The 24,208-nt window shown below is 43.0% G+C and overlaps 1 protein-coding gene across 1 annotated transcript in view; it reads left to right on the top strand.

Moving 5' to 3' along the window:
• The first annotated feature begins 2,839 nt into the window (after positions 1–2,839).
• atrx (ATRX chromatin remodeler) overlaps positions 2,840–24,208 on the top strand; it is a 31,585-nt gene continuing 10,216 nt past the window's right edge. Inside the window, exons 1-29 of the mRNA XM_035649638.2 lie at positions 2,840–3,139; positions 4,630–4,691; positions 4,836–4,885; positions 5,008–5,129; positions 5,652–5,732; positions 5,853–5,962; positions 6,074–6,141; positions 6,428–8,610; positions 8,930–9,002; positions 9,720–9,877; positions 9,961–10,128; positions 10,257–10,371; positions 10,477–10,576; positions 10,842–11,018; positions 12,290–12,431; positions 12,553–12,662; positions 13,393–13,539; positions 13,705–13,882; positions 15,228–15,365; positions 15,515–15,690; positions 15,797–15,914; positions 16,986–17,116; positions 17,353–17,447; positions 17,576–17,721; positions 19,109–19,259; positions 19,394–19,494; positions 20,214–20,322; positions 20,487–20,664; positions 21,266–21,457. Coding sequence (XP_035505531.2) covers positions 4,635–4,691; positions 4,836–4,885; positions 5,008–5,129; positions 5,652–5,732; positions 5,853–5,962; positions 6,074–6,141; positions 6,428–8,610; positions 8,930–9,002; positions 9,720–9,877; positions 9,961–10,128; positions 10,257–10,371; positions 10,477–10,576; positions 10,842–11,018; positions 12,290–12,431; positions 12,553–12,662; positions 13,393–13,539; positions 13,705–13,882; positions 15,228–15,365; positions 15,515–15,690; positions 15,797–15,914; positions 16,986–17,116; positions 17,353–17,447; positions 17,576–17,721; positions 19,109–19,259; positions 19,394–19,494; positions 20,214–20,322; positions 20,487–20,664; positions 21,266–21,457 — 5,574 coding nt within the window. The 5' untranslated portion in view covers positions 2,840–3,139; positions 4,630–4,634. The remainder of the gene's footprint in view (positions 3,140–4,629; positions 4,692–4,835; positions 4,886–5,007; positions 5,130–5,651; positions 5,733–5,852; positions 5,963–6,073; positions 6,142–6,427; positions 8,611–8,929; positions 9,003–9,719; positions 9,878–9,960; positions 10,129–10,256; positions 10,372–10,476; positions 10,577–10,841; positions 11,019–12,289; positions 12,432–12,552; positions 12,663–13,392; positions 13,540–13,704; positions 13,883–15,227; positions 15,366–15,514; positions 15,691–15,796; positions 15,915–16,985; positions 17,117–17,352; positions 17,448–17,575; positions 17,722–19,108; positions 19,260–19,393; positions 19,495–20,213; positions 20,323–20,486; positions 20,665–21,265; positions 21,458–24,208) is intronic.

Raw genomic sequence — 24,208 nt, 5'->3', positions numbered from 1 at the left:
ATCAATATACGTTTAAACAAGCAACCAAACCAGATTTAAGTGTTTCTTTTGTTTTTCTCACCTTTTGCTCCTGCAAAACACATGTTTCTTCATGGATTTGTGCCAGCAGATCTTCCTTAGTGATGTTGTTTGCCGGCAGCCCTTTCTTAGTGGTGTTGTCATGGAGGGGCAACCGTGCTGCATTGACCATCATAATCATCATCATCAGTGAAAAACTTTGAATACGGAAGTTCTTCATGTCTTCGAAAGAGACCGTGAGATAGCACTGTCAGGTTGAGCAGAAAAGATGAGTACCCTACACACTCTTTCTATTCATGCTACTTATATTGTCAAAATGCTGACACTCAGACCACAGTATATCACACGTCAGAGGAGGAAGAGGCCAAATAAGGACTAGAGGATGATCCGTATCTATTTTACTATCAAACTTTCCATTAGGTGGATGTAAGTCTGTAGTAATCTATTACTAAGCAATTGCCTGTTCATTCCTTATCGGCTCAAGTGGTTGCTCGTCATCTTGGGCTAACATCCTATGAAGGTTGTTCCTTATATTAAAGAATACAAAAAAACCCCAGCAGAAAACGATATAATATCGAATGGCTATATATACAGTTTGAAACGCTATGTAATGTAATGATATGGGCCCTTTCCACAACAGTAATCTTGACTTGTCACAGCAGGAAAACATACGTGGAACTGATGAAATGTCCCATCACAGTGTGTGTGACAGTGAGCTGGCAATAACCAGCCACTACACCTGAGCCTTTCCTGTCACGGCAAAATGACTGTGGTGTGAGGCACATGGAACACTCATTTTGAGTCAAGCTTTTAACTTTATTCAACACATTAAGAAGAGGAAAATGTGCCAAAATAATCCTGCTGACTTTCAGATACACTCCGGGTGATAAGTCCAAAACAAATTAAATATTGACTGTTAAAGTTAAGTTCTGATCTTAAAACAATGGTTTAACAAAAAAATATATTATTCAAATCACCTCAAAATAATCAAAATATTTCTATAAGTAAATTATTACCAAGCGGTTACGTCAGACCAAATGTGAAGTCCTTAATTAAAATTGCAGCTTATTTGGTTGACTGTATGAAATCAATACCCAGGAAACTTGAGTTCATATCTTCACTCACTTTCACATTGTCATCACATTTTACATTTACCATTTCTGCTGCAGGATATTTTTCACTGTTGCCTCACCAGCTTACAAACTTTGAAGAAGAGCCCCATCTTCAGGTAATATTCTGTTACATGTAGGATTCACAATATCCACACCAGTGCATTTTATTTGAAGAGGTGCCGAGGCCTCGAGACAAGGAGAGACAATCAGTCTATGACTTGTAATGAAGATGTAATGTGAAACTTCAGTGTGCAATTTTTCATTACAAATATTATGATAAGTTAATGAAAACCATTGTGTAAAGCAGTGATTCACAACCTTTTTGGCCTATGACCCCCTTCAACAGAGCGTGTGTCTGGTTGGCACATTTCAGGTGTATTAAGTGTTCCTGTAGACGTTTCAATAAAAGAGTGATTTCTTATTTAAACTGCTATGGAGGTTTTATCTAGATAACTGTCTGAAGCCTGTAGGGGTAAAAGAGTGATTGATGGGCATGATCTTTGTGTGGTTCTGATTCCTGAGCATCAAACACAAATAGAAATTAAAGTTTTTAAACTTTAAAAAAAATATTGTTCAGAATATTGTGCTTTATGTTTGCATGCTGAACATTAACAGAATCATTTAGATTTTTTTTTGAAAAGTTGAATTAAATTAAAAAAGAAAGAAATGTAACTCTCTTCAACTAAGTGAAGAATGATGTAAGTCTGCAAATACCCAAGTCCAAACAGAACTGTGGGAGGAGTGGGAGGGGATGGGATGAGGAAATATACGGTGTTGTAGTAACGTTGAGTGATATCTCCTAGTTTTTCCTTTGGAGAAGTAGCAACTGTAAGAGAGTATTAAAATGTAAACATATTGAAAGATTGAGGACATGTGTCTTACTTTGCATTATTTGCCTATGTATTAAATCTTATAAAAGTAGTTCATTTGCACTAGGAAATGCTAGATCTCAAGATAGTAATGATAAAGAATCATGATAAAGTGTGTTACGTAAGAAAAGTTAATCCCATTTTAATTTTATATACAACAACATTGGTGTCATACATTGTGCCAATTTTAGTCACTAATGAAACTAGTTGGTGAATAAATTCGGATTCCAACACAAAATCTTTAAATACCACAATTTTGAAAATCTTAGAGAGTATAACACACCATTAAATAATTTCCATGATTTATTTGTGAAACAAAATATAAAATCTGTTTTCTTCATTCTCATCCCATCAATCATCTCACAACATGTGACCCTTAGGATGTTAGCAACTAATGAACTACATAACTGTATAAACGTTTTTAAAAGTAGTCCCATTGCATCCAGCTACATCATCTGCATGAGCAATTATCTCATAGTTTCAATAATGACAGTCAGTCAGGGGCCAGTTTTCTTTTGGGACCACGGCTTTTTATTATTGTATCAAGTTTACATCTTGTGCACCATGCTGGTTCACTTTGCCTTGAGAAGGTTTCTGAATGCAGGACGTGTGTTTTTAATCCAGTAGTTTCACAGTCCTCCACCACCACTGCTCGTGTTGTTATCCTATCTATCAGGGAATGTTACAACAACCTCTTCCTCCGGACAGAGACGGTGTGTATTATTACAGCTGGGACGAGAGAAACAAAACAGCGCGCCGCTCATCGCATCAACAAATGAATGAAAGGGAAATAGCCAGCAGCGTTTTCCTTCCCAGAGAAAAATGATTCCCCCGGTGCACCGACGAATCGGTGGTCCCCGGTAAACCCGGACCACTCAGAGTGGGAGACCGTCTGGAGCGCTCAGCCAATAGGGAAGCGCACAGGATTTAGGCTAGATGCGCCATTTTACTGCGTCCACAGCCATCCGGCAAGATGGTCCCCTCGCTTTGTCTGCCCTGACCGGAGTTGTTTCGGCGTTCAGCGGATATTCTTGCCTCCGCACCATCGGGAAACCTGTTCACTTGCGTGGACTGTTTCACAGCAGGAGAAAAAACAAAACGCGCCTCTGGCAGTGGAGACATGACGACAGTGAAAAGCAGGTAGGGGCGCAGTTCAATCTGTTTGTTTAGACAAGTCATTTCACGTTGGTTACTGCGCTCCCTCCGCTGGAGGCGAGCCGGGCCATAGGTGCCTGCTGCCAGTTAGCGAGCTAGGCTAGCCGAGTTCTAGCTATTAGCTGCGCAACCGGCAACATTCAATTAGGCGCACGCACGCGCCCGTGCAGCTGTGCACGTGCACATTCCACGGTATTGCCAAGGCGATACAAAACTTTGTAAATCCGATTTTTGTATGCGCATATGTGACGAGTAAGTTTGGTTCTGTGCCCAGCTAACTGTTGTGTTGCTACTTTGGATGTAGCTAGGAAGTGCCAGCCTGTGGTTATCGCCCTGGTTCGCGCCACGGTATCGTGAGAGGCAGGGAAGGCCCCTGCATGCATTTCCCCCCGGTGCATCACATGCACTGGACCGTGCATGCACCACCCTCGAATGCAAGGTTGCCAGGGCAACGAAAGAGCAGCGAGGATAAGTAGTTGAGCGCTGACAGCGACGGGGCAGCCCGGCTAACGTTAGCAGGTCTCAACTCGGTTGGCCGCGGCAGCGGGGAGTTCCTGTGTTGTCGACTACAGGGCAAGGCTGCGCCGAGCAGGAAGAGCTGCCGATGCACAAGTGTGGGCTCTTCGTTTTTATATATATTTTTTTGGGGGGGGGTCTGACAAAGGGGTTTGGACGCATTTCGGGCCTGGGTGCTGCAGGCATGTCTGAGCGAGAGGCGATCACATCTCCTCGCGAGCTAATCAGCACACAATGATGACGCAAAACGTGGACATAAACAGCGCTGCCCGTGTGTCGGGATCATGTGCTGCTCAGAAGTGCGCACCGGCTCGATTGTTCTATATGAACTCGGATGTTGTGATGTTATCATTTACCAGCGTTGTGCTGTTGTCGCGGAGTCCAGGCTCGTTTCTGTCTCCCTACGAGACTAAAGGGGGAAAACCCAAACATTGTCTGTAACCTTTGACTGGCAACTGTCCCTCAAAGACATCCTTCTAATAATAACAACCAAGCATTTGAACGTGTCTTATGAATGCGGGGGATGCTTATTAAAATGTTTTCTTTGTTGTGAAAGTACAAAAATAAATATGATGAATATTACTTTAATTTGTGCTATTAATGTTCCCTTCTGCTGCTGCCTCTGTCTTGCTTCTAGTGCTCTCTTATCTTTGTATTAGTGTTTCTGCACAACAGTATGTAAGTGATTCTTTGTTGTGCTAAAGTAGCAGAGTTGAGTCTTGTGTCTTGTGTCAGTTTGCCTGATAAAAGTATCTTGAAATGAAAGAAGTACACAAGCACAAGCACTGACTGTACTGTGGAAATACAGAAACCTTTAAGCACTGTTTTAGTCTTGTTTGGTAAGTGATTGTACTTGGTCTCTTTTTTAGTTTTTTTTTACAGAATGTTACATCTGTAATTAGGGTACATTGTGGTTCTGATATATTCATTAGGAAACAAATCTTCAATTTTCTTCCCAGGTAATATGAGTCTGGTGTCTTCTGATTCGAACCTAGACCAAATGGCAGAAAAAGCAGAGGAGGTAAGTATGCAGCCTCTTTGACAGTCAAATTATGTGTGTTGACAAAACTAGAAAAGCAAATCAGGGCACATATTTTACAATCTTATTGAGTCTAGTTTGTTCTCAATTATAATGGTATTAACATAAGTCTTCAATCCCTGTCAGCCTGGTAGCTCAACAGAAAACATGAAGCCCTCCTCTTCTCGCAACAAGAGGTGAGGAGCAGTTTCCTTAAATGTGGCAGTTTTTTGGGGGTTTGTTTGCAGTAACTTGTTGTCAAAAGGGCTCTCAAAGACACGCATGAAGTATTTAAAGTCCTTGTGCTTACACATTTTAGGAAGCCCTCTACGGCAGCTAAGCACACCGGACTGAACGAATCCGACGCCTCAGCTGACAGTGAAAATGAAGGTGCCACTTCTGACAATCCTTCAGACAGTAACACGGGCAGCACATCTAAAGGTATGAACTGTGGAGGTACAGGTGTTTCCACCAAATTTAGATTCAATCTGTGGCTGGGCGAGGTGAATGAAGGTTGACTTTTGGGACTGGTGTGTGAACTGAGTGACAGGTATTATGCTAAGATCGGCCTGCCTGCTGAGAAGCATGAAATTTAGATGGGAAGAGTAAGGACATTTTTACACTTTACAGTCCCACCAACGCAGTGGGATTTCCCCCAGTTCAGCTGATGGCTATTTCAACTACGACAGATTGGTCAGTGTGTTGGAGAGCGAGCGACAGTGGGACAAAGAGCACTACACACAGCTGTGCAATAGAAAGGCCATGGCTCAACACTCTTTATATGGTATTATGAAAAGTGTAAAAAGAAATTGATGATTATGAAATTATGGCAGGGCAAATTAGTCTTCATTGGAAACACTAGTTAATCATGATCAAGTGTCATTTGTTGATGCCAAATGAAATGCTGATTGTGAGAGACACTCACATTTACAGTAATTTCACATTGTCTGTTTCTTTGTTTAGGCACTTTGGTGATGAGGCCAGCTGGTAATGATAACAAAGGTGCCATGAAGCTCAGGGTGGATTTCAAACAGAAACATACAGGTAAGTTTGCATAGCATTCAAATGTAAATAGACTGCGTACCCTCATAAATCATTTAATGAGTGAGAAAATAGTGAAAGGGATAAAATTATAGATGCCGATTTCTTTTGTCCTCATAACAGATGATACCCTGCAGAAGAAAATAAGTTGCACTGCCTGTGGAAAACAAGTGAATCAGTTTCAGCCCAATTCCGTGTATGAGCATCCTGCACTCAAAGTGCTTATTTGCAAGGTAAGAAAGTCGAAACACACATTTCAAATATGTCTATAGCCATTACAGTGTAATTTCCTCCTGATATTGTCCAGAATGTATAAGTGATCACATTATTTTCTCTTCTTCTAGTCATGCTACAAGTATTACACAAGTGATGACATCAGCAGAGACTCTGACGGGATGGATGAGCAGTGCAGGTACGAAGTATAACATTGTCAAATTTGTCTTGTAAGCAACAAAAGTTTGTAAACATCACTCCCCAACACATTAAGAGATGTGCAAGTGAACGATTCTACGACTCAGGAGTTTTGGCCTAGTGGTTAGCGCTTCAGTCTCACAAACCCGAGGCTGCATGTTTGCGGCCCGGCCATTGCTTTAAAATCATCGTCTACAACAATCGCTTAGTGCCACTTAAATGATTTAAAATTTCAAAGACCTCATTTGCTTTATGCCCTAAAACTGTGTTAAACTTTTCCTCCCCAGGTGGTGTGCTGAAGGAGGCAAACTCATCTGCTGTGACTACTGCAACAACGCCTTCTGCAAGAAGTGCATTTTACGCAACCTGGGCAGGAAGGAGCTTTCAGTCATTACTGACGAGAACTCAAAGTGGCATTGCTATGTCTGCAGGTCGGAGCCCCTCCTGGATCTGGTCTCCAAATGCCACAGTATCATGGAAAAACAAGAACTTGTGCAACTCAAGCAACGAAAGCCAGACAAACCAGAGGAACGTGAGATCAAGAGACACAAGAACAAATCAGTTAAAGAGCACAAAGCAGTTGTGAATGGAAAAGAACACATCGAAGGCTCAGGGACTATGACGTTTTCCTACAAAAAACTGCAGGTACCCAAAGAACTTATAAAGAAAGCAAAAAAGCTTGTTGAAACCACGACTGGTCTCAACAATACATTCATCCAGTTCATACAACAGGCAGCGGAGGAGCAGGAAGATAAAGCTATCAGGTGTCGGCATTTGAAGGCCTTCAAGGCCGTACTCGTCGATTTGCAGAAAGCCCATGGTGCGTTGGAGGCCGCTTTGGAGCCGGAGTTCAGAAACATGGAGTTGCAGAATGGTAGTGAGGGGCAACATATTGCGAGAAAGACAACTACCGTTGCGGCCCCTGTAGAAAACGACCACTTGGATACTTTGGCGGGTGAAGCTGTTGAGGCTGACGCAGTTGATGAGGAGGCTGATGCAGTCGATGAGGAGGCTGACGCAGTCAATGAGGAGGCTGACGGAGTCAATGAGGAGGCTGACGCAGTCGATGAGGAGGCTGACGCAGTCGATGAGGCTGATGAGGCCGATGCAGTCGATGCGGTCGATGAGGCCGACGCAGCTGAGAAGGGCGACGTAGCTGAGGAGGCTGACGCAGTCGAGGACGCTGACGCAGTGGTGGAGGCTGATGCAGTCGATAAGGCTGATGCAGCTGAGGAGCAGCATAATGAGCAGGAGGTGAACAATGATCAAGTCGCAAGTGAGATTGAAATGAAAGACAGCCAAACAGAAATTGATGTAACCAAAAAGACAATTAAATCTGAGGTCTGTGACGATGGGCTGGTGTCATCTGGTGAAATGTCCTTGGATCACGACATCATGTCTGTGCCCCCCTCAGTTCCCGAAGAGCTTTTTCAGATGGTGGAGAGTCTTGCGGATTCCACCATGTTGTCACAGAGTGACACAGATTTGATCACAGACACTGATGCACGGTCAAATGGAAAGTCAACAGATTCTCAACGCCCCCAGCCGAAGGTGAAGAACCTCATAGTCAAATTGACTCCTGTGCCAGTTGTGACTACATGTGGGTCAAGGTCCTCCAGGTCCAAAAACAGAGAAAAAGAAAGAGAGACGCAGAAAAAGGGTAAAGAAAAATGTGAGGAGGAGAAAGCCTCTGCTGATACTGTTGATGGGGCAAACAACCCACCACCAAGCCGTCGCTCTAGTAGAGTCAAGACCACTCCCTTGAGGAAGCAGGCAGAGAACAAGGGCAAGGTAGAGTCCTCTGAGTCGGAATCCGAAGAAGAAAGTAAGGACAAGGCCAAATCCTCTAAGAAATCCAGTAAAGTCAAAAATGAGAAAGAGAAGCAGACCAAGGCTTCGGAGAAAAAGACAGAGGACTCTGACTCAGACGAAGTTCCACATATACTGCTAGAAAAAGCGGCAGAAGTCCACAGCTCAGATGAGGAACAAGGAAGCACGAGTGCTAAAAAGCGTTTATTCAAACTAAACAACACATCCACACAGGATACAGACAAAGCATCCAAACGTAAGAGGAAGTCCGAAAGCTCAGAGTCAGATCGGGAGAACAAAAGTAAAAAGACTTCCAAGAAGAAGAAACAAAACTGCTCTAACTCCTCCAACTCTGACTCGGAGATGAAGAGTAAAGCGGGAACGGCAAAGAGAAGATCCAGCCGTGTGAAGAAACAAGATGAAGCGAAACAGGACGACAAAAACTCACCTGAGAGGAAGGCAGCAGATCGGAAAAGGTCTTATGAAAAGAAACGCAAGGGAAGGAGTCCCAGAAACACCTCCAAGCTGCAGTCCTCCTCCAGTGATGAGGAGGAGGAGGACTGCGAAGGAGACTCCGGAGAGGACAGCGACGAGCAAAAGATCAAACCCCTCGTGGAGGATGGCGTGGTGGGAGGCGGTCGACCTTTCCATCAGTCCTCAGGTAATTTGGTCTAGAGGAGCAGAGTGTTTAGTGGCACTCGGCTCAAATAGTCATATAGTTTAGTTGACCTGAGTGAACCTGAAGTTCACGTCATAGGAAAAGGTCAACATTTTGGGAATTAGGCGCATAAGCTTTCCTGCTGCGTTAGATAAGACGATTGATACTGCCAGCAAACTGTTACCTCAGTTAACTGAAGTGTAAAAAGTGACTTCCTGGAGTTTTGACAGACAAGCATGGAAAAGTGGATTTTTCACAAAATGTCAAACTGTGACTTTCTTCCAACAGTCTGTGTAATGTGTGTACTTTTTTTGATATGTAGGAGATGAAGGGGAAGATAAAGACGGAGCCTCTCAGATTTGTGAAAACGATGAAGACGACGACCCTGAAAACAGGTACATGCAAATAAAACAACGACAACAAGCATCTTTTTTTTACCTTTTGCTAGTTTTGAGCTTTCCAGCTCTGGTCCTCACTGAAAAATGTTGCGTTTTACATTACATTCATTTTGCTGATGCTTTTGTCCAAAGCGACTTACATTCATCGTTTTTTTTTAGGTGGGTATCATTCAGAGTTAGGCAGGTAGCATTAAGGGCCTTGCCAAAGGGCCCACAGATATATCGGTGATGGCATATGTGTTGACAGATATGCAACAACTTTTTAATCAAACCTTCGGTAGGATTTGATACGTGGGGGTCATTTAGAAATGCTGTCATCAAATAGTATCAGTACTCCACATCTCCAAAAATCTAGTATCGGTTGCGCTATACTCAATGTCATGGTATCATGGCATTTCTATAAGCCAACTTTTTCCATCAATTATCCATTCACATTACTGCAAAATTTGCATTGGTAAATTGCGTCTAATTGAGTTAGAAAATCACAGGAGCAAAAATGCACTTTCATTTTTCAGTTTCTGTAAGTAAATATTAAATTTTCAATTATAGTTACATCAAATCTCTCATTTGTTAACATGATGCATGAATGAAATTATTTAAAATACATTGGTGTTTTTGAAGTTAGAAATGTTTTTTTTTTTTTGTAGAAGTAGCTTTGTATTGTGATTAATTTTAACTATTCATCTGTGCCTGTTATTTCTTGGTCTTCTGAAGGATTGCAAAGAAAATGCTTCTTGCCCAAATAAAATCCAACTATTCTTCGGGAGCAGAGAGCTCCTCTGATAACGATGGAGCAGATAAGGATGAAAAGTCCTCCAAAAAAGTTAAAAAAGGGGATGACGACGACGACGATGAAGACGAAGAGCAGCAAGGTAGCATACATGTGCTGAATAGCAGTTCATTTCAAATAAGCCTGTTTTTATTGTGTATCAAACTTTTTTTTCTCTGCTTGAAGGCGATGAGGATTCAGAAGATTCAGGTTCTGATGTCGAAGTGAAAAAGCGCGGCCGACGCCACAAATTGCTTCGTCATAAACTCTCGCTGAGTGAGGGCGAATCCGGAGAAGAAAAATCTTCAAGTAAAGAGAAGAGCAAAGGGGGCAAAAAGAAGGCAGGGCAAAAAGGTTAAATCAGATTTTTTATTTTATTTGCTCTGTACGTCATGTCTAAAAAAAAAGGATACCAATGATCTGTGCATTATTGATACTGGCAACTAACTTTTGTTTCCTTGTCATTCATTTGTCCGTATCAGTGGACAGCGATGACTCTGCAGACTCCGACTTTGAGAAGTCCGAGTCCAGTGAAGAGTCAGGGATAAGCGAGGAGGTTAGTGAATCAGAAAACGATGGGAAGCGCCCAAAGACAAGGTGAGAAACGAGAACTCCGTTCAATCAATTGTGGTAATTTATTTCACCGCCACTCGCAGAGAGATCTCCTGCTCATGCTTAAGACAAAATCTGCTTTGTTTGTAGATCTTCAAAGAAGAAGGATGAGGAGAAACAGAGAAGTTACAAGCAGAAGAAGAAGCGACGCAGAATCAAAGTTCAGGATTCCTCTTCCAGCAACGAGAAGGTGTTTTAAAATGCAATGTACTTGGCAGAACATGTCTTAAAATGTCTGAAATTTCGGACCCAAATAACATTTACTAGTCAATTCATGCGTGTCATACAAAATGTTATTTGAACTTACCCCTGGGGTGTGTTGTGAGGATTTTTGAGGGCACAAATTAATCATGGGCTTGCTTGGCGACAGAGCATAGGAAGTTATTCCCCCCCCCCCCCCACCCCACCCTGTGGACTGAAGATCAGAAGGCTGAATTTAATGTTCATTTCCACAGAGTGGAGAGGAAGACGACGACGACCCAGATGGAGAGGGTCGCAAAGGACGCAAAAAGATCCGCAAGATCCTGAAGGACGACAAGCTGCGGACAGAGACGAGAGACGCACTGAAAGAAGAGGAGGACAGGAGGAAACGTATAGCTGAACGGGAGGCGCTTAGGGAGAAACTCAGAGAGGTAAAAATGAAAAGCCCTGATGTTCATCTGAAGCACAGACTGTATGTCCAAAGCTCCGAGCTGTTAAATTCACAAGGCTTGGGTAATCTCCGGATAAAACTGCATGAGAAGTAAAAATGTTCACAACCCCACTCTGCACTAGGATACAATTTCAGGAATTTTCCCCAGGAAATTGGTTTCTTAGAGGAGGGAATGCACAAGACTGTATCACATAGATTAGAGCTGCGACGATTAGTCTATTGACGGAACATTTGTCTGCTACTATTATAATAATCAATCCATCGCATGAAAGGCCTCTAATTCATGCAAAATTGTCAATCTGGTTCCACTTTCTCAAATGGGATGATTTGCTGCTTTTCTTTGTCTTGTTTGATGGTAAATGAAATATTTCTGCAATTTCGACTGTTGTGTGCAAAAAACAAAGATGTAATTTTCTACTTTCAGAAATTTGATTATAAAATGTTGATTACCACAAAATGATTATTCAAAAATTATCGATAATGAAAACTAGGTTACTCAAAGGCATGCAACATTCTGGCTGAGTACAGTGTCTACTCTAGGTTTTGCTTTACATAATTAAAGTCCAGAATCTTCTCATCAAAGTGTGAAAAACATCAGCATTGAGCAAATGACAGCATAAGTAAGTAGTTCCTTTTTAAAGGCAGGTTCGGAGTGTAAAAAAAGGCCATACCACTATGCACCCTGTTCTGTTCTTCTAATGTAATAGTATTTATAAGTTATGAGACAGTGACCTGCTGACTACAGCTGTATGCATTTCACTTGTTAGACTTATGTGTTTATGAGTCTTCATTCCTGTTCTCTATAATTGTTAAGATGCATAAGATGTAAATGCTTGTAACGGCAACTTATATGATGACGTGTGTCCCTTCTGGATCATATTCATACTCTAATTCTAATTTAATCGTTTACGTCTGTGCATAGCGCGTCACGTTAAATATCGCTGCTGCAATATTGTGTGGCGTCTACTTCTCCCTTCCTTTTGCATAGGAAAGTCCAGTGTACCCTATGCCAAATGAGATAGGAAAGGAAGCATTGAAGCACTATCTATTTAGAAAATAACTTTCCCTAACCGTGCACGGGGTCATGTCATTGAATTGATGCTCTTTGCTAGAAGGCTTTTCTTGCTCTACCATCCACTTTAAAATACTCCAAAGGTGCTCTGTTGAATTCAAGACGGGGACATAGTTGGCCAGGTCATAGTTTTTTAGCGTTTGTCACACGTCTCTTCCGTGCCTCTGCTCCTTCTTCAGGTGATTGTGGTGAAGGAGTCTTCCCAGGTGACGTGTCCCATTACCACCAAGCTGGTGCTGGATGAGGACGAAGAGACCAAGGAGCCAGTGTTACAGGTGCACAGGAACCTTGTCACAAAGCTCAAACCTCACCAGGTCGACGGTAAGGACAAAGTGAATTCAGTTCCACCAACATTTGGACTGAACACCAGACAATTCTTCATGTGCAACAGCTCGATTGCACTGGTCTAATCCGGCCCCTCTGTATTTGTGTTTTGTTTCAGGGGTGCAGTTCATGTGGGACTGCTGCTGTGAATCTATGAAGAAGATTGAGAAGTCTTCAGGCTCCGGCTGTATCCTTGCCCACTGTATGGGCCTGGGAAAGACTCTGCAGGTAAGGAGGAGAGAGCAGTTGTTCTGGGTGAAAAGCACACTGATGCTGCACAGTATGAAACTGTAGCTGCTTTCAGACAGGCACTGAAGTCCGGACTTTTTCCTAAACCTCTGTATGTGAGAACGCAGATGTTGCTCGAGACATTTTCGAGAACTTTCCTGCCAGCCCCTCAGTAAAATTTCTAGAAAATGTCCAGGTGAGCCCATGTGAGAATACTGCAGAAAAATCAACCAGGGTTTCACAGGGAGCGAGTAGGCATGTTGATGACTGTAAACAAAAACTCTGCTTCCTGCAGCAGAATTAATGTCATGTCCTGCCTCCTGCATGATCCACGCAGACTCCACAGAATGTTCTGCAGATTTTCCTGTTGGTGTGAACACTTCTGACTCGAACAATCTTCTGCTGCATTCATTATATGTGAAAGGAAATCTCTGGGAAATATCCGAACCCAAATTTCTGATCTGTTCATGTCTGAAAACAGATTAAGAAAAAAACATCTTGTACGTGATACAAAACCAATTCAATATGTATCTATATACATGTTTTTTAATTTTTTTAAAATTTTAAATAGACCTACATCAAACAATTATTGCCTTCAGGGGCAGGTATGCTTTGGAAGTAGTAGTACCCTGTCAAGAGGAGCCTGTCAAACCCTGATGAGTGAATCTGTATCTGCAAAGTTTGGTGGTCTCAGTTTGTGTTAAACTGTAGTTCTGTTTTTACCCTGTAGGTGGTGACATTCCTTCATACTTTGCTGCTTAGTGAGAAGCTGGAATTCACCACAGCTCTGGTGGTTTGTCCCCTGAACACTGTCCTGAACTGGCTCAATGAGTTTGAGAAGTGGCAAAACGGAATGAAAGATGAGGAGAGTTTAGAGGTACGGAATAATTTTTGTAAAGTTTCAAGTTGTTCCAACAGTGACAAATGTATGTTTTTTGTGCGTTTTTTTAATTTATTTATGTAAATCTTCATTCATTCTTCGCCACACCCCTGATTCATTAATTCTCCTGCACAACGTATTGATGTTTGGTATGTTTAACAGGTGACTGAGCTGGCCACAGTAAAGAAGCCCCAGGAGCGAGCGTACGCTCTGCAGCGATGGCAAGAAATGGGTGGAGTTATGATCATCGGCTACGAGATGTACCGAAACCTGACGCAGGGCAGGATGATCAAGAGCAAGAAGCTCAAAGAAACCTTTCAGAAGACACTGGTAGATCCAGGTATGGTGCTACATGTTAAAGTAGACAAAATTATATAGATCTAATGAGAGAGTGAAGGAGAAAAAAATCTAACATTATTAGTTATGAACTCATGAGCAGTTATGCAACTTTTAAAGTTCTTAATAAAAAATTGTAAGGAAATGTGAAGGACAGCTGTGATGGAGCTGTGGAAGTTCATCAAGTGATGATTTACTGAAGCAAACCTCAAAAGATTTATTCTAGCAGGTCTTTTTTCAGAAGCCTACTGTTATAATTTATCGCAAAATGTTTTGACATGAGATTTCCATTGGTAACGACTTCCATATTCTGTATGAATGGGTGTCAGTTCAGGAGAAGGGGTACATACAGAAACCCAATGTTAAAAGGGCCCTGGGGCTAGATTAAGATGCTAATATTGATAAGCTCTACTGTTATCTCAGTACAGTAGAAATTAAGTCTTCCTACTTATTGTCGCTACATAAATGTTATCTTGCACATTTTATCCCACCAACAGTTTCCAATCTAGATATTTGTCTAAGAAGTCGAAGTCTTTTGCATGTAAGGGTGGAAATAGAAGCAATATGGGGAAATTTCTAAAGAAAGTCCATCATGTACTGTACAGGTGGAGAAATGCACAGTTTAGCTTGTAGTTCATCTACTGTTGCCCCAGGAATGTTATGTATGCTCGCAGCCTGGAGCCCTCACACATACTAATTATACCAACATGTTATGGGTGCGTTCATAAATTTGAACTGAAACGGTCAAAACATCCTCTGAACTACCCTCCGGACATCCACTCTGATCAGTGGTGGATTTAGTGACTGCCGGCAAACTACTCTACTGTAATAGTAGACTATAATAATGGTGTATTTAAAACACTTTAATGGTCACTGTATAATCTGTAGTAGTGATTTGTTTCAAAACATTGCTATTTCAGTTTGCTAGTCAAGAATTTGAATTCATATACACTACATATTGAAGAAATAAAGTTAATTCTCCTCTTAATTTCTTTTTGTCTCTTAAGAAACAAGGAAATGAATCAGTATCATTTCAGCACAGGATTAATGAGCAGCATCAGTGTGTCTATTATTGCTGTTTATATCTCAACATTACAGTGATCTGTACCCGTTTCCAACATTTTTACATATTGTGAATAGGCAAATAAATAATATAATATAACATAATCGTAATTGGTTATTATAGCTTGAAACTGTGTAAAAAATCCATAAAACTCAATGTCACACTGTGGTTGACAGCACTTACTAACACATGGCTCTGTTAGCCTCATGACTAAACCCTTATTTTTATTTTATGAGTGTACAGCTGTTGTCACTAAACTTTTCTTTTTCCTGTTCACTTGCACCAGGTCCAGACTTGGTGATCTGCGATGAAGGTCACATCCTGAAGAACGAGGCATCTGCTGTGTCCAAAGCGATGAACTCTATCAGGACGCGAAGGAGGATTGTGCTGACTGGAACACCTCTGCAAAACAACCTTATTGAATGTAAGAAAGCCTGGTTGCGATCGATCCTGAAAAAAAAAAATTACAGTTGTTGGTTGTTGACCATGAGCTTTTATTTAGAAAATCACATGCCAATATTCTGTGGAGAATATTGGCACTGCATCTAAAGATAATTATTGTGTCCTTGCCAGACCACTGCATGGTCAACTTCATCAAGGAAAACCTGCTTGGGTCAGTTAAGGAGTTCAGGAACCGCTTCATTAACCCCATTCAGAACGGTCAGTGTGCCGACTCCACACTATTTGATGTCCGGATCATGAAGAAGAGGGCTCACATCCTCTATGAGATGCTGGCCGGATGTGTCCAGGTAAAAAAAAAAAAAAGCCTAAAACAATCGACCCAAGTCCTCTTCAACTACCTCCTCCTTGTCTTCTAAAGTGATGATTGATTGATTGATTTTCTGCTTCCCACAGAGGAAGGATTACACTGCGCTCACCAAGTTCCTGCCTCCAAAACATGAATATGTGTTGTCGATTAGAGTGACTCCAATCCAGTGTAAACTCTACAGATACTATCTGGAGCACTTCACAGGTGGGTAACATGTTCTATTGAAGCTTTTGTTGAGTTTTTGTCACGTGGGAGCAAGAGTGGCAGTGCCACTTGCCTGATTGGTCCAAACTATACAGATCTTTTTGGCTGTTAGGAGCAACTGAGCCTCTAGGGGCCCCTAGCAGGGTTTCACAGAATCAGATCTGATTGCATAGACAGGGATTCAGCCTAGTCTCCGACGAAAACAAAATTCAATTAAAAATTCCACTGGAAACCATGCACAGACAGACTACGTCCTACTACAGGAGTGCCCTCTACACTGGATGTCATTTACCCAAACAAGTTTTTTTAGATAAATGGAAGACCTTTCTGGTCCCTCACATTTGCATGCTGTATTAAGTCGTTTAGTGGACTTTCCTCTCTGAATGTGGCCCACGGTGGGGGGGTGTGTGGCAGCTGGCAGACTGCCGCAGGCAGGGTTTTAAGCCCAGTTTCCCACGTCTCCCTAATGAAGAGCTCTGGGAGAGAGGGAACAGAGGGTGGGGGGTAATAGGAGGGAATGTGGGGGCATAAAGGAAGGGGAAAGACATTGTGAGGCAGGAGGGGCCAGAGGTTTTACACCAAAAGCGAAAACAAAGAACAGGAGAGCCGACATGTTAGAAGAGGAGGAGTGATGGGGGGTTGGTGGTATGTGCTGTGGCTCATTAGGCTGGGTTGTACACAGGGCACAGTGCTGATGTTATGACTGGCTCTGAACCTCCACAGTGGTGTCTTTGGACCCAAGATGTAAAACCCCACCTTAACCTCCGGCCTCCTGGGGTCAGTGCAGGCCAACATGCAGCGCCGCTACAAAGTTAACATCTCAGCAGCTGCCACTCACTATATATCGTGATGAAATCATATGAACAGATTCTTGGAGGTTTTTCATTTGTTTTGTGAGAATGATAATCACTTTACTCCAGTTTGTCCAGAGTCAGGTGGTTGAGGGTACAGATCAAGGTTTATATTTAGTTGTTATGTTTTTCCACGCTCACCAGTATGTATGAAGAGGTTGAGGGCATGCTGTCAAACACACATCCATCTTCCTCCTCACACTCTTTCCCTTGTGTGCAGGTGTGGGGAATGCTGTGGAGGGGGGCCGGGGCCGTGCGGGGACGAAACTCTTCCAGGATTTCCAGATGCTCAGCAGAATCTGGACCCATCCCTGGTGCCTTCAGCTGGACTACATCAGCAAAGAAAACAGGGTAGGGCCATGGACGAGGAGACTAAACCATGCTAACCTCTAATTCAAAATTTTACAAAATTACCACAAATCACACACACTGTGGGGAAAGAAAAGAAACAAAGTGCTGAAAGGTCATGCAGCAGGGGAGAACAACGCACATTGCTCTGTGGCAGAATTTTACCCTCATGCATCATTTCTGCTGCCCACAATCGAGTTCTGTGTTCACTTGCCTCATACACGTGCACGCTCTTGCAGGGTTACTTTGACGAGGACAGTATGGAGGAGTTCATCGCCTCAGAAACAGAAGAATCCTCGATGAGCATGACCTCCGAGGATGAGAAGATAAAAAAGTAAAATCAGATTCACCTCCTCTTTTTTTTTGCATTTCAGCAGTGATGACCTCATTTAACTGCCCTTCTCTATTGCATCTGTTACTCTTGCTCACCCTGGCTCTTCCACTGTTCCTCCACCCTAATAGGAAAAAGAAGCAAGGGAAGGGAAAAAAGAAGGGATCTGATGACTCTGACAGTGATGATGTGGAGGTCATCAAGGAGTGGAACACCAGCTCTCGGGGCAAAAACGGAGAGAGCAGAACCAGAGAAAGACCAGAGCCAGTCGAAGAACGTAAGTCTGGTTTATTCGCTACGTATTAGGGACTCTATGACCAGAGCTGTATGTGTGGGACAATCCTCTGCTGAACAAGTGATACCTCGCCCTATATTTCCACAATAGCCAGAAGCTCAACTTTTGTTCCTAGATTTGCTGAAAAATATCAATTTAGAATTGATTGAGCCTGTAAGCCAGGACTGGAAGGATTATTTTTAAATGACCTCAATCAAAGCAGCATAATTTTGAACTAATTTCTGTATTTAGGCTGCTGAAAAGCATAAATTATACCTCTTTCACACCAAAATTACCGTGTAGACCCGGGTTTTTTAAATGGGGGTCGACCTGCGTTTAATCGGCAATTGGTCACTTTCACACTGCGAGCAGACCAGGGTCTGATGATCGTGTAGTGACAGGTGGCGGCCATAGATGGCGGTAGAGAGCCGTGTGCGCTGTAAAACAAAGAAGAAGAACAGTGTAGTAAACAACAGAAAGCATGGAAGCCAGTGAGCCGGTGGTCAACGTTACCTTATATCTTGTACTTGTCACTGTCACTCTTTCAAAGTACAAGCTCTGCGCAGTTATACGAGCCGAGCCTGGCCCTTTAAGCAGGAGGCCATATGGGTTTTGAAGTGTGTGTATACGAGAGAAGAAGAAACTTGGCTCTGCGTGCTGTTGTTGTGTACGTAGCTGCAGCCACAAGGAGAATGGGCTCCGCACATCATCCATGGCCACTGTGTAATGAGAGACCGCCTGATGAGGCCGTGTGTGTCTGGCGAGGGGTTGAAATAAAGTGCCCCGTTCTAAACCTCATCGATGATCTGGATTGTGTTAGTTGTTACCACCAACCAAAGCTGGGCTAAGCGAGCTAGCTACATGCAAGAGGTGTCTTTACTACAGCTGGTGAGGTGGAGCTCAGGTGGTGGTGGATGTGGAGATCGGAGGTGAAGCCGATTATTACCCGGGTCTATTGCAGAGTCATTTGACCCGGGGCTGAATGCCGATCAAACGTTTTCACACTGCAGAAAACGCCGGGTGTTAGCGGGTGTAAACAGGTTTTTGGCCAGTGTGAAAGGGGCTTTAGACCCCAAACAGAAGTAAATGCTTTTTGAGTTAGTTGGCGTTAGAGGTGTATGTCACAGATGTCATTTATAATATTAAGATAAATCATGATGCTGGCGTCCTGTAAAATGGGTGAATAGATTCACCTAAAAGTAACAGAAACAGACAGCAAGCATGATGAACTTGATTGAGCATATAAAAATGGAAAACAGAATAAAAAAAGAAATATTCAATGGTATTCTTGCTACACACACAGCCATTTGTCAGCCTTTGTCACAGTTTGTAGTTGTGAGATTTCACTGATGACACCAAGACTAATCTTAACTCTATGTATCGCACACAGCTCGGCCCTCCGGCTCAGCACCAGGGAGTCCCACTGCCGACTGGCACAGGGAGTTTGTCGTTGAGGCTGACGCTGAGATTCTAGAGCACTCTGGAAAGATGACGCTCCTCTTTGAGATCCTGCGCATGGCAGAGGAAGTGGAAGATAAAGTGTAAGTGTGTCTGTGTTTCTTCTGTTGTGCAGCTGGTTCTTGGTGTGACTGGGAGGTGTTTGGGTTAATCAACGAGCGTCACATCGCTGTATTAAAGTGATACTTGCATAACTTCTGTCCTTGCGTGTCCTCAGGTTGGTGTTCAGTCAGTCTCTCATCTCTCTGGACCTAATTGAGGATTTCCTTGAACTGGCATGCAGAGCAAAAGATGAGGAAAAAATCTCTCCATACAAAGGTACACTTTTGCTGCCGTGTTTTTTATTCAAGAGGTTTTCACTGCACACAGTTGCCGTGTCTGTTTGCCTCTGATCAGCTCCCTCTGCATGTTACGAATCGAAGGCTGCTCTTGTTTTCATGATGTATACAAATCACCCGCCAGTGTTTGATATTATAATCCAGTTACACTGTAAGTCTGTGATGTTCACCTAGCTTTGAAGACAACTTTTTCATATGGAAAAGCACGTTTCACACTCATAAGACAGCCCACATGCAACATGTATTCTTGTAATCGTTGGTTTGCTTGTTACCCCTGAACACACACAGACACACACGCATGCACACCGCCGCTGGTGTAAGGTCATGTTCCTAATTAAACTCCAGCAGCTGTTTTTACTTTCATTTTGAAAATTATTAGACCTTGACTTTTTATTCCACAAAAAAAATGTTTGCTCAAGGGTTTGTAATTTGTGATGAAAAGATCACAGTGCTCTAATTGGAAACATACTGAAATGTTGGTTATGAAGGCTGGTGTATGTGTGGGGGGGGGGGGCATTTTGAAGGCTAAACACGGCTGGCCTCTAACCAACCCAGTCATCTATCTGCTGTCTGTTAATACCCAAGCTAAGTTCTTTTGACAAGGAAAAGGGCCTAGTTGATGGCGAGACATGGCTTTGTGGAGCAGAGCCAGTGATGTTCAATAGCCAACAGTTTTGTGACTGTAATGTGTCTCTGAAGGTGAAGGCAAGTGGTTCAGGAACATTGACTACTATCGGCTGGATGGCTCCACGGGCGCCACTACAAGAAAGAAGTGGGCTGAAGAGTTTAATGACACAAGCAACATAAGGTAATGTGCCTCATTATATTAGACAGTACAGAACAATAATGAGATCAAACTTACCAGACATTTGAAACTAAAATTAAAGGTGCATCTTAAAGGGGGGGGACTGCACAGATAATAATGTTAGCGTTAATAACTCTCATTTGTCTTCCTCTCTTATACTTGACCAGAGGTCGTTTGTTCCTCATCTCAACGCGAGCCGGCTCACTTGGCATCAACCTTGTGGCAGCCAACAGGGTCATCATCTTCGATGCCTCCTGGAATCCGTCCTACGACGTCCAGAGCATCTTCAGAGTCTACCGCTTTGGCCAACTTAAGACCGTCTTCGTCTATAGATTCCTTGCCCAGGTGAGCATGACAGGCTGTGGTGTTGTTTATGGATGTGTTGCTTTATTGGCCCTTCGAGTCATCCGCTGTTAGATATGTAAAATATATTTTCTGTGAACAGCCAACCTCCATTTCTGCTGCTTGTGTATTACACTTCATATGTTTGACACGTGAAAATGTATATCACATGACCATTCACGTACACTGAGCGTGTGCGTGCCGGTGTAAACAGGAAGCAGATGGTCTACTCTGTAGTCGGTTGGTATAGAAAATACTACTAACGATAGTATTTCTTGGACTGATGAGGAGGTGGAACCAGTACTTAAAGTATTTACAATGTTTTGCCTTCTCCGCTGGTTGTCGAGACGTGACAAGAACCAATCAGAAAGTGAATGCATGATTGATTGATCTGATTGGAACCTGAATCAATTCACTGCCTCAGTAAAAACACGCATCTCTAATGCTTCAGCAAAGAAAATGTACAGTAATAAGACATCATTTAATTAAGGCGGTGGTAGTTGGTTATCATTTGTTCAGAATCTCAGTGTCTTCTGAGACCTTGGCTCTGTCACCCTTGCTTTCCTCTTCTTGGCTTTCTGCTCATTTCATTCTCTTCTTCCAGGGTACAATGGAGGAGAAGATTTATGAGCGGCAGGTAACCAAGCAGTCTTTGTCATTCCGGGTGGTGGACCAGCAGCAGATCGAGAGGCACTTTACGATGAACGAGCTGGCCGAGCTCTACACCTTTGAGCCCGACTTGTTGGACGATCCATCAGAGAAGAAAAGCAAGAGAGCCACACCCATGCTCCCTAAGGTAAACATGCATATGTGCATCCCATATATGTATTCAGACTGTTAAAATATGTTTTGATGCTGGATTATGCATTTTTTTGGGGTGGAATTAAATTTAGCATGAATCAGATGTGTAATTGGTATTTGCTGAACCACTGACTGAGATTTCACGGTTTTCTTTGGACTGATCCCCAAAAGAAATGCAGAAAAGCAAGCTGAAACCTATTAACAGTAGTAAAATGTTCTTTTATTCTTGCACAAACATGGCATCGAATGCCTTTTCAAATGCCAAGCTTGTTTTTCCAAAACTTGCACCAAGTAGTATGTTCTTTCTTTTGAAGTTTAGCACTTCAGTGATAAACTGTTATTTAGACACAGTGCCAGCTTGTATCCTGCTTGGCCTTTCCGGGATCTTTCTGTTTCTTCTCGTTTCCTTTCATAATCCTGCGCTCGCCTCTTCTCTGCGGTGTGCAGGTGCAGTGTCACGATTTGGGCCCCCCCCGGGGTTTAATAAGAACACACATCCCTTACATGGGCCATCCAACCCCGCACAGCTGCACTGATTTATCTGTTTACTGCTATTTACTAAATAGTCTTCTTATTGCAACATTGCCGCTGCCCTGTTATAAACCTGCGCTCTTTTTTTCTGTTCTCATTCATTCCTTGCTGTCTTATGCTTGTCTGCTGATCTTTGAATTACTTCCATCCTTCCCTGCTCCTTCCCTTCTTGCAAGTCTTGTTTTTTTTACAGATCAGCTTAAGTGGTTTTAACTCTTTGTTTTGGTTTGACCGGGGTTACAATGCAGAAATCTGTAAACAGAATGGATAAAAGAAACTTCATACATCCAACACAGTTGCTCTTTAATGGAAAATCTGTTTTTCTATATGACCTGTGAAAAGATCTTATTCGCTGTTCCCTTCATGAGTATCAACAGGTATGAGCACTGTGTGAATGCGCTCAGCCGGCAGCTGATATCATTGCATTCACCTTCTATATTCCTCTGAAGCAGGAGTAGCCTACTTCAGCGCAGTGCAGCACAGTTAGAGATTTGAAGAGGAAAGATGTGTTCACTGAGCTGCGGCCCGTTCGATGTGTATAATCTTTAATGAGTCCAGGGACATTTATGTGACACAGTTTTAGAGATGGAGAGGCTGACAAGCTCTTTAACAAGCCGACCTGTTTTGGCCAGGAGGTTAACTGTGATGTGGCAGCAGGACGGCAGTATTACGGAAGGAATTTGCCGTCTGGAATGATGTGAAGATGAGTCAGACGCCCTCTATCACTTTCAGCCAACAGAAGGAGAGAGTGATTAGATCTTCACACTGGAAAGTGCTGCTCTCTCACCACAGAGGGCATGTTGCTGTGAGACTCTTGGTCACACGGGCCACAGAGGCAGAGGTTGATTTTTGATTAAGAAGCTGAATGTTGGACTTGTCTTTGTCTCATCCTTCTGCTCATGTAGAGAAGAAAACTCACTACAAAACAAATTCTTCTGTTATCACTCCGTCTGCCTCCTCGCCTGTTTAGCCTCTCTTTATGTCCTCTACCTGTTCATGTCCCACTGCTGTCATTACTGCGCCTCACTCACCTCTTACCATAACCCCCCTCCCAACTTGTCGGTGCTGATCTCCCCGTCCTTTTCCCCCATCCACCATTACCCCACCCCGGCTTCTCTCAGCCATCTTCACAACCATCTGTTGCTCTGACTCAACATGCTGCCCCTTAATGTTCAAAGCGAGCTCTGTAAAGTTGTTTTTCCTCTTTCTCCCTCTGGCCTCCCGTGCATGATGAAGGGTCATTATTTAAACCCCTCTCTTAAAGATGTCTCTCTGCTCTTCAGAGAAACTAATTGGAGACAAAGGAAGCAGGCGCACTTCCCCCTAATGACAAAGAAGGTCCTCGCAACCCAGACAGGAGATTTTGACTCCCCACCCACCCGTACCTATTTCCTGTTCATCTCACTTGCATCTTCCATCTACCATTGAGCCATTTGCACCAAAGTTGCATGTTAGTTTGTTGGCTCTTCAGTGTTTTCTGTAATGTTGCTGCATTGTATGTACACTGTCAGTCAAGCTGGCAGGCTCTGGGCCTTCCTCACTGTCTCTGCTCTCAGCAGGGGACGGCTGCAGTGTTCATTAGGCTCAGTCAGGTACACCGAGGTTGCACTTGAAGCTCAGTATAGACCGGAGCAATAAGCCTCCCCATGTTTGTCTCATTAAAGGGTAGAAAGTCACTTTGACCATAAAGGAAATTTCCACCTCAATATTCTTTATATTATATATCATCAGTCAGTGACAGTCGGTTGATTCCAGGACTGTGATCCAAGTGTCTCAATCTACCCCAGATATTCATATTTTGATAAGTGGTTTCTCTCACTTCCCAGCATGCCTTTTGCCAGCTCGCAGAAACCTGCCTGAGCTTGTTGCGTTGCAGGTGGAGAGATCACTAATGAGAGTAACTGCAGGGCACCGAGCCTCGGGCCTCATTTGCTGCGTTCAGTCTGTTGAGACTTCTCACTGTGGAGATGACGGATGACACCGTCTCTTGTGTGATTCATCCCCATATGGTTGGTGAACATCAACATGGAATAAGATGATTGTGGGGAAAATAATTATCCGTCTCAGATTTTTATTTAGACAGGCTGTTACTTTGTCAGTGTCCAGGAAAGGTTGAATTATATTTTACAACCAGATAATAAAATGGGCATGGCGATGCACAGAACACTGACAACACTGACATTTTCCTGAACTGCTCCAAGGGGACTGTATGTGA

This window comes from Scophthalmus maximus, chromosome 9 (assembly GCF_022379125.1).
Source record: "Scophthalmus maximus strain ysfricsl-2021 chromosome 9, ASM2237912v1, whole genome shotgun sequence".
Classification (NCBI taxonomy): Eukaryota; Metazoa; Chordata; class Actinopteri; order Pleuronectiformes; family Scophthalmidae; genus Scophthalmus; species Scophthalmus maximus.
This window is presented reverse-complemented; position numbering and strand designations above follow the sequence as displayed.